Source organism: Megalobrama amblycephala, linkage group LG19 (genome assembly GCF_018812025.1).
Source record: "Megalobrama amblycephala isolate DHTTF-2021 linkage group LG19, ASM1881202v1, whole genome shotgun sequence".
NCBI lineage: Eukaryota > Metazoa > Chordata > Actinopteri > Cypriniformes > Xenocyprididae > Megalobrama > Megalobrama amblycephala.
Window position 1 is genome coordinate 35746136 of NC_063062.1, and position 10441 is coordinate 35756576.

General features: G+C 39.9%; 1 protein-coding gene across 3 annotated transcripts in view; it reads left to right on the forward strand.

Moving 5' to 3' along the window:
• Positions 1 to 8480, forward strand: part of ppp1r37 (protein phosphatase 1, regulatory subunit 37) — a 64820-nt gene extending 56340 nt beyond the window's left edge. For all 3 annotated transcript variants that reach the window (XM_048169231.1, XM_048169232.1, XM_048169233.1), the window contains 5 exons: positions 403 to 544; positions 690 to 856; positions 1905 to 3159; positions 6558 to 6659; positions 6769 to 8480. In XM_048169231.1, coding sequence (XP_048025188.1) covers positions 403 to 544; positions 690 to 856; positions 1905 to 3159; positions 6558 to 6646 — 1653 coding nt within the window. In that variant the 3' untranslated portion in view covers positions 6647 to 6659; positions 6769 to 8480. The remainder of the gene's footprint in view (positions 1 to 402; positions 545 to 689; positions 857 to 1904; positions 3160 to 6557; positions 6660 to 6768) is intronic.
• The last annotated feature ends 1961 nt before the right edge of the window (positions 8481 to 10441 follow it).

Below are 10441 nucleotides of genomic sequence, written 5' to 3' on the forward strand. Positions count from 1 at the left end.
TTTAATGCTTGTTTCTCTAAATTTTATATATTGCAATTATATATTTTCTCTAAAGTTTATATATTGCAATTTTGAACTTTTCTCAGAAATCAGTATATATCTCACTTTTTTTTAAACTTTTTCTTGGAATTCTGACTTTATATCATGCAATTTTGATCTTTTTTGCAGGAATATTATATTTATATATTACCCTTTTTATTATTTTATTCTGTGGAATAAATAAGCTTTGCAGAGCAGTCATAAACACGTTCATCTTGAAGATCTTATCTTATTGAAAGGTGTTCACACTGAATATTTAATCCACATTCAGTTCCTTTATATGTTTTTTTGTTTGTTTGTTTTATTTTTCTTTCTATTTACACCCTTTTACTGATCCATCTCTTTCGCTCTCTGCTACTGAAGCCGTTCACTCAAAGCTTGGAAACATTGAACCTGGGCCATAATGCAGTAGGGAACGAAGGAGTGCACAAACTGAAAGATGGACTTGTAGCAAACCGGTCCATCCTCAGGCTGGGTCTGGCCTCCACCAAACTCTCCTGTGAAGGTGAGATCTGGAGTGCAAACGTGAAGTTACCTAAGACCACAATGAATTTGCTTCATCTAAGATGGATGACTGTGAATTCTAGAGGTCAGCTTGTGTTAAGTATGTGTGAGCGTGAAGATGATCGGTGTGCTTGTTCACATGATAGGAGCGGTCGCTATAGCAGAGTTCATCGCGGAGAGTCCGAGGCTCCTCCGGTTAGACATGCGGGAGAATGAAATCAAGACCGGGGGCCTCATGGCTCTCTCCCTTGCCTTTAAAGTCAACACATCTCTGCTCCGACTCGACCTGGACCGAGAGCCCAAGAAAGAGACGGTGAGTGTTTGTTAAAGGGGAGGGGAAAGATTTCGCTTAATATAAAGTAATACTGAGTATATTTACAATGTTAAATGTCGCAACAAAAGTTTTAATGAGGTTTTTTTTTTTTTTTTTTTCTCCGGCATTACGTTTCCAGTGTCAATTGACTAGTTTCATGATCCTTTTTTATTTCACAACATACAATGAGCATTAATACAGATACAACATTAACTTACCATAAGTTTTATTAATTTCCGTGAGTTCAGACCGATTTATAGGATTAGTTCACTTCAGAATTTAAATTTCCTGATAATTTACTCATGAATAATTTAGTCTTTCTTTCTTCAGTCGAAAAGAAATTAAGGTTTTTGAGGAAAACATTTTAGGATTTTTCTCCATATGGTGGACTTTAACGGCTACCAACAGGTTGAAGGTCCAAATGTCAGTTTCAGTACAGCTTCAAAGAGCTCTACATGATCCCAGATGAGGAATAAGAGTCTAATCTAGAGAAGTGATCTGCCATTTTCTAAAAAAAAATAAAATTATATATACTTTTTAACCACAAATGCTCGTCTTCCACTGCTCTGCAATGCGCCACGCATTACGTAATCACGTTGGAAAGGACTTGTGATTTGATTTGTGGTTGAAATGTATATAAATGTTTCTTTTTTGAGAAAATGACCAATCATTTCACTAAATAAGACCCTTATTGAAGACCACTGAAGTCCACTATATGGAGAAAAATCCTGAAATGTTTTATGTTTTTAATCCTGAAAAGACATAAACATTTTGGATGACATGGGGGTGCATAAATTATCAGGAAATTTTATTTCTGAAGTGAACTAATCCTTTAAAATTCTTCTTGTGGGATTTTTCATATATTGAAATGCTTTTAAAATATGCAGTATCAAGGTAAACATTGCAATTTAATGTTATATTGGAGCCACTTATTTTATTTTTTCACTAACTACAGTTTATTATTTAGCACAGTTTTCTGCAGATGTAACTACGACATTGATCTTTTTTTATTGCATAACAGCTTTTTTTCCCCACTCTGTTCTTACAGGTGAAGAGTTTCATTGAGACACAGCGCGCCCTGCTGGCAGACATTCAGAATGGCTGCAAGAGAAACTTCATCTTGGCCAAAGAGAAGGAAGAAACAGAACAGAAAATGAGACAGTCAGCTTCAATGCCAGAAATTGCCACAGAGGACCAAACTCAGGAGGATGAAGATGCATCTGCTGAGAAAAGCGAGGAAGAAAATGCTGCCGTTCAGAAAGACGCAACCAAGGAGGATGTATCTGAGAATCAAGAAGTCAAAGTTCAAGAAGCGACACTGCAAGACGACTCCGACTCGGACACTGAGGATGAGGACATAGTGGATTCGTCGAATGCTTCTGCAAAGACCACATCTCCCATACCGATTCCTGCAATAAACACCTGTAAGGTCGTGCCCTTAGCACCGCCGTTACCAGGATCTCCAGCCGTCATTTCGGGAATTACGGTGACCGAAGCCAACGTTGCTTCCGGAGCCCCATCATCTCCTGGCCGCTGTTTCTCTGTGTCTAGCCCCGGCAGAGGACACAAAATCTTTATGGTAACACGTGTGGAAAGCCCTCCGGAGCAGCAACAGGTGACTGCATTGCCGAAATTTGTCCGCGAGAGGGCGGTAGAGAGCCAAACATCTGCAACACCAACACAAACCCATATAAAAGCACCTTCACAACCGCCTGATCAGGAATCAACACAACAGTCTGAGCTCAGTGCGTTAACATCACATGCAGAAACAACACCAGTGCTCAACACATCAACGTCTTCACTTGCGGACGAGCAGGAGAATGTGACTCATTCTGATAAAGTTCAGTTTGAGCAGCAAGCTTCAATATCGGGAAGCGCGCAGGAACCATTTGAAAGCCAAATTAGACTTGATCAGACTCACTTAGTGCAGCAGTTACCAGTAGATACAACGACAAAAAAACCACAAGAGACACAAAATACCAGTGAGGAGGACCAGCAGGACGAGCAGATCCAGGAATCAAGTCCCACCCACACAGAGCCATCAGTGTCAGGACAATCCCGGGATGGGACGCCAAATCCTGAAGAGCAGCAAGAGCTGCAGCCTTCACTGGAGGTCACAGATGGTCATGAACTCCTAGATACGGAGGGCTGTAGTGCTCAAGCGGGATCTTCTGATGAAGAAGCCGAAGGTTGTCCGGTTATGAGCGCGGGAGCAGTGCTTCCCAACGGGCTGAAGCCAGAATTTGCCTTTCACCTGATCGAACCAGAGGGCCTCAAACCAGCCAGCTGCATTATGGAGCATGGTGAGTTATCAATGGATTACCTCATGTTCCACATCATCTATAAAATACAATATTGTAGCACATTTATTTTGGTTATAAGACATTTGCATGGTTCCTAAGACCTGTTCAAACCAATTTCAATGTCAAGTGACCTTTAGTTAAATAGCGCTTTATACAATAACAGATTGTTTCAAAGCAGCTTTACAGTGATAAACATGAAAATAATGATTCAGTGATGCAAAACAGAACTAAATTCTGCTGTAAAGCAGCTCTAAAAAGACAATAATAAACAGTCATTATTCAGTTGAAATCAGTTGAGTGTTGAATAGATGACATTATAAAATAGGCATAGTATTGCGATATTATGCGTGGGGATATTGTTTTGATACACGGAGACCAAGTATCGATCTTTTCACTGTGATTAAACCAACAAACCTTATATACAATGACTATATATATATACTATGACTTAATATATTGATTATGACTTAATTATTATGATTATTACTTAATGTTTAAAATCACAATTAAATCAAATTGTGGCTTAAGAATCATGGTATCACATCGTGGGGCCTCTGCTGATTCTCACTGCTATTATAAAATATCACCAGAAAATTATACGTACAAAAAACATGAATTTTTTGATAAATACCTTTTGTATCTGTATTTATGTTATTATATTTTAAAGAAAACTCTGTTGCAAATATGTAAATTTAGCGAATGCTAATGATAGACACCTGCGGTGCACACTGATCTCGAGTCCAGCGGAGCTTTTATTATGTTTTTGCTGCAGTCAGCTGCTTCCGCTCTTTTCGTTGCGTATGTGGGGTAACTCAGCGCTGTTTTTTACATGGTTAAAACAATCATACTAAATACATTTGAGTGTGTTGAAAGTTATGTTATAACGTTACTCTGTGCGTTCACTCGGTGAGACTTGTTGCACTTTGCAGTAATCTAGATCGATATTAGTAAAACTGGAAATCCAAGGTATGATGCCATTGACAGGTCCAATGGTCCGTGTCCTGGTTAAAATTGCAGATTTCTCTGGATTTAAACATTCTTGGAAAAGTTGGGGATAATGCAAGTATGCAATTCAACAAATAACATTGTTCTTGTGGTTTTTGAATATTTTAATCAAAAAATCGTTCGTATTGTGCCTCTAAAGTATAACAGATTTGAAAATAAATAGCCTATTAAGTATTTAAGGATTAGTGAATTCTAAAATCTAAATGGAAACATTTAAATACTGTTCAGAAACAGAAAGTAGCGCAGCTGCTTTGTTTACGGGGGTCACCGGAGTCCTTTGCTGTATTTGGGGGTCAAGCCCCGAAGTTTTCTTATTATTCTTCTTCCGCTATTGAGTCTGTGGCAGCCCATAGAGCCGTAAGGTAAAAAGTTATGAAATTTGACACACAGATAGAGGACAGCCTGAAATGTTACCATAGAAAATTCAACAGTTCAAATATTCACTCATGTTTATGCTCATAACTTTTGATGCATAAGTCCTAGAAACAAAAATATTTTTCCCTCTGATTCCATGGCTCATTCTGTTTTGAATGCACCCTATGACGTCATTTCCGTCCATCATGAAAATTTTCTGCCATTTTCCGAAATCTACTTTTTCAAACTCATCCTAGAGTGTTTGTCCAATTTGCTCAAAATTTGGTATGTAGCATCTACTCCAGGCAAAAAGTTATTAAAAGACTTTTGATCAGCAAATCCGTTCTCGTATCGCGCGTCAACGAATTTGGCGGAAAGCACGCAAAAATGGATTGGATGCTGTATCTTCGCAATGATTTGGTGTATTTGTCATTACAAGCTAGACTGGGTAAACCCAGCCTGATCTGCCAGCGATTTGATTTCGCCCGGCAACTCAGTCTGGAGACCCGTACATTCATTTCTACTGCTTCTGTTCCACTTTTGCGGGAACCAATCACAGACTGGCTTATCCACCTTGCTTGCTATTGGGGGGTATAACACGATGACGATAGAGAAGCGACGGCAAGCACGACCGTCAATCCAATTCCTTTTAACCTCTCGACGATGCTGAATGACTTCTTTAGTTTAGCAAACAAATCACTCGAGTGGGTGTAAATACCACTCACTTTCATGGTCTGCAAAAATTGCTCGATGCCATTGCTGCTTCTGCAAATCGCTGATCAATGCTACAAACCAATACAAACTAAACCTGTCTGGAGTTTTCGCATCGCTCTGCAAAGTACGCCACCCGAATCGTTGATCTGATTTGTTGAAGGACTATCCAATTGCGTGAATAATGCTCTTGATCATGCCTCTTGTGCAGTAGAAAAGTATAGCAAACTCCCCAGACCAATGTTCAATTTTAAATTGAGCTTGGTCTGGTGATAGCCAGACAAATTACAGGCATGACTTGGGTGTACATGCACAGTATCGTCACAGCACCACCTACTGGTGCCGAGATAGGAAAAATGGCTATTTTTGCTTATAACTTTTGAATGCCTTGTCCTAAAGTCAAAAGGATTCATTGAGGCATGCCGAGTTTGTTTGGCCATTTTGGGGCATCGGCCATTTAGAATTTTTTCATAAAATGCTGGATCATTATGAAACTCTGTATGATTCATCGAGGCCATGTTCTGAGAGGACCTGTAAAGTTTTAGGTCAGCACCCCATAGTGGTCAAGAGATATAATGAAATTTATGAAAATGCTTATATGAAAAATTCAACATATTGTCATTATGCCGAGTCCTACGATACCAAATTTTCCATATTCTACCATACTTACTGTCCGCCATATTGAATTTTATTCAAAACATACTTTTTCACAACTCCTCCTACAAAATTTGTCCGATTTGTATGACATTTGGTATGTAGCATATACAGACACTCATATACAAGAAGTTGTTAAAAGATTTTCGATAGACCCAGCCGCTGTTTTATACTGCGTCAACAAATTTGACTGTGAGCACGCCAAAATGGATATGTGGCTGTATCTTTGCAAAAGTTTTGAGTATTGACATGAAACTTGGTACATGTCATCACAGGCATGACTTGAGAGTGCATACAGAGTTTCATCACAGCGCCACCTACTGCTCAGAAGTTATAAACCATATTATTGTGTTATAAGTGGTGTCATTTAAACAGCTTTATCCTAACCTCATTATCACAAATACCTTTTCCTATTCCTTTTCTGCCCTTATTCGGCTTGACCCCGTAATTGCTGCTTGCAGCTATATTTGTTTTTCATCTTTTTGCATGCAACTAATACTGCAAGCTTAACAACTGTGGTGAAATATTGATACTTTTGCACCATTTGATTGTGTTAGACTGAGCTATGAACAGGACTCAACCTAAGCATAAAGACAGTATATCCTCTCGATAGTGATTTTGAACATACAGGGAATGACACTGTGTTCATATATATGTGTGTGTGTGTGTGTTAGTGAGCGTGACTGCGGAGCTGAGCTGCGGGCAGGATTTAGAGGAGCTTCTCCTTGATGCGAGTCTGGACACCAGCAGAGATGCACCATAATGCTGTAACCTAGGTAATGCAAGGAAATTCCCATGTTTATGAAGGAATTCCTGGAATAATAACTCATGAATGTGCTTTAAGAGGAAGTCTGGTTAAGTTAACCCGTGTTTGTCTCTTCTCAGGATCCACACGTGTAGTGAAAACCAGAAGGGCCGGTTTGTTCTTGCCACATGGCATTTGCTCATATTCCTCTGGACTCTTTCCATCTTTCTCTTGTGTCTTTTCCACAAATTTTCAAAACAACACGGAGAACTTCCCTGAAATGTCCAACCTTAAAAAAATTATATTGAAATTACGAAAACCTGTGATTGGTTACTTTGCCGTAAAGTTGTTCAGTATGTTCGTTCAGCGATGGTGTTCTTCAAAAACACAGTTACCAAAGACACACACGCGGAGAAACACAAACTTTTCGCTAACCGGCGACCTTCTTCTGTTCCACCCCTTTATGCTGTTGGCGCGTCACTGCTCACCGTCGCCCCCTCGTGGACTGGAGGTTGTAATGCAGTAGAAAGACTGACCAGCTGGAACACTTTGAGCAAAGACATTGAGGCATTGGTTTTGGCTTTCGGATCTTGTCGGGCAGGCGGAAGTTGTTTAGCGAGTGCCTCGTCGCACTCGAGTGTATGTGTGCGTTTGTCATTATTATTGTCTCATTAACACAAAAAAAGGACTTACCAAAGTGGCACGCATCCGCTTTTCGTTTGTTCCTGCTGCTGCTCAGGAATCGGTCAAAACATCCACTTCTGATCTCACCAGGTTCCCTCCATCAACCAGCACCTCTGAAGCCGCGAAAGCGCTTTGAAACCTGCGTGAACATGTGGATCAATCGATAATTGTTGATCTTTAGCGAATCATCTGAACGATCCAGATGATTTGGAAAACACAGGCGAATGAATTGTACAATTTTCACTCTTTCTCTCCCACACACACAAATACTCATTCTGTCTTCCATCGGTAACCCTGTGTGTCTCCATACGTACTCATCCGAAGACAGGACATGCCTTTAAACCTTTTTTCAGCTCTTTATTCTAGCTGCTTGGCTGAATCAGTTGATATTTATTTTAAACAACCCGAGTCTGTTGTGTGATTTAGTTTTTTTTTTTTTCCTCCCCGTCTTTTTTTTTTTTTTTTTTTTTTTAAAGCTGTTGTTGTGGGATTTCCCCCCCTTTGGTGTATATTTTCAGATTCTATAAAGAGCAAATATTAAGTTTAAAGTTTTTTCCTATTTTGATTGGTTGGGGTTTGGGAAAGGGGTAGGGCTCTGTTGATTTATATAAATGGGGGTGGAGCTCTGGGAGAGTATATTATGTAAATCAAGAGTGTGTTTGGGCATGAAAGCCGCCATTTACAATGAGGCAGTAGAAGTGCCGGACCACAAGACTTCATGAAGAAAACACTAAACTTGTGTGAAGCTACTGCCGCCGGAGACACTAGAGACTAAACTTTACCTCAAAAGATGTCACCAACGTTGGACAAATGAGAAGCTTGTGACATCGAAGCGAGGCTTGACCCGATAAATGTAGTACTTGCCACCATTCCAGGCTCTGTGGTTGGTGCTTTTCGGTTCCTCTCTCTCTCTGTTTAACGTCTGGTTGATGTTGACTCTGACTTTGAAAGCAGACGTCTATCTGCCAGGCTTCAGAGAAGCTTTGCCTCTACATCCAGATCGTCTTTGACCTTGAAATCAACACTTCTGTGCCCCCAACCCGATGTTTGTAATGCTTTATTTTTAGTCATTTTTAAAATTACCTGTTAAATTAATCAAACTGTACTGGTAACACAAAGAGATGTGTATGGCTTTTTCCCTCTCAAATAAATGCATGTAATGACAAAAGTAGCATGTGTGGCAAATGTTTTCATAAAATATCTTTTACTAATTGCATTTTTTCAGTTTTGTTTTACCATTCAGGGTGAAGTCATTATTTAAAAAGTTACCTCGTCCACCTTATTATTTTTAGGTTAAATTCTGTAGAAAAACATGTTGCTTGATATTGCTAACTGGTATTTATTATCATATTATTTTATTAGCATATCATAAACACACTGGTTTGTAGTGCAAATGGTTTTACTGCAAAAAATAAGTTGGATATTAATGCTTGTCTTGCATCTAAATGTTGCATTTTGTATTACAATTATTGTTTTGGTCTCAGTAGCAGTTATATATGCAAGTGTATTTTATAAATTGCTGAAATGTGACAAAAATAAGAAAATGCAGTAACTCTGAATCTTTTGGGAAGAAAGTGAAAGCATATTTGTTATTTTGGGAATTATATGCTGCCAATTCTAAAGAAAAAAGGAAAATTAATGGCAGATTAAAGTTATCTAAATTAATGGAAAATTAATTTAGTTAACTTTAACATTAACATTATTAAATTATTCTTGTTAAGTGTTAAAGGGAAAAAAACTCTAGCTTCTGTTTTTGGTTTTCTGAGAGTCCCTGAGTTTGCACAGGTTGAAACCCCCTGGTTTCCATGAAAGAAAGCGACACATCAGGTGGTCTGGTATGTTACACACCCTGAGATGTATGCAAACACTATCAAACAGCCTTGCCGCTGGAGAGCAATATGTTTGAGATTATCAAGCTTCTGCTGAACCCTGAGCACAGAACATGCATAAATACAGTAGAGGACCAGTGAGGGAAATAATCGACCAAAAACGCACCATTGAGATGGGAATGAAAGCACTGATGGTATAATCCTCAGGAATTTGAGTCTCGGGGTGTAATTAGAACTACATTGAGATTCGGACACTTTTTTTGATCATTATGTCTCAGTCGCCTAGAAGTCATTCGGCCATGCTGTACTTTGGGATGTTCTGTGCATATAGAAGGGATTTCTGAGGTATTTGACTCTGAGTCTATTATTATAAATCTACTTTGAAGGAATTTCCATGTAATCCTTAGGGATTCTTACATAAGCACAGGAGACCTCAGCGGTCTGTGTAGATTTAATGGCTGATTTTATACATGGATGGATGGATGGACAGTTGGGTAAATGGATGGATAGACGGACAGACGGATGGATGGATGGGTGGATAGACAGTTGGATAAATGGATGGATGGACTGATGGGTGGATGGACAGACAGAGACGGATGAACGGATGGGTGAACGGATATAGACTGATGGATGGATGAACAAATGGATAGACTGATGGATGAATGGACAGTTAGATAAATGGACGGATGAACGGATGGGTAGACTGATGGATGGTTGAATGGATGGATAGATAGACTGAAGGATGGAGGGAGAGAGGGATGAGAGATGGATGGATGGGTGAACGGATGGATAGACTGATGGATGGATGAACAGATGGATAGACTGATGGATGGAGGGAGAGAGGGATGGATGGGTAGATAGACTGATGGATGGAGGGAGAGAGGGATGACGGATGGATGGATGGATGAATGGGTGGAAAGATTGACTGATAGATGGAGGGAGAGAGGGATGACGGATGGATGGATGGATGGATGGATGGATGGATGGATGGATGAACGGGTGGATAGATAGACTGATGGATGGAGGGAGAGAGGGATGACGGACGGATGGATGGATGGATGGATGGATGGATGGATGGATGAACGGGTGGATAGATTGACTGATGGATGGAGGGAGAGAGGGATGACGGACGGACGGATGGATGGATGGATGGATGGATGGATGGATGAACGGGTGGATAGATAGACTGATGGATGGAGGGAGAGAGGGATGACGGACGGATGGATGGATGGATGGATGGATGGATGGATGGATGGATGAACGGGTGGATAGATTGACTGATAGATGGAGGGAGAAAGGG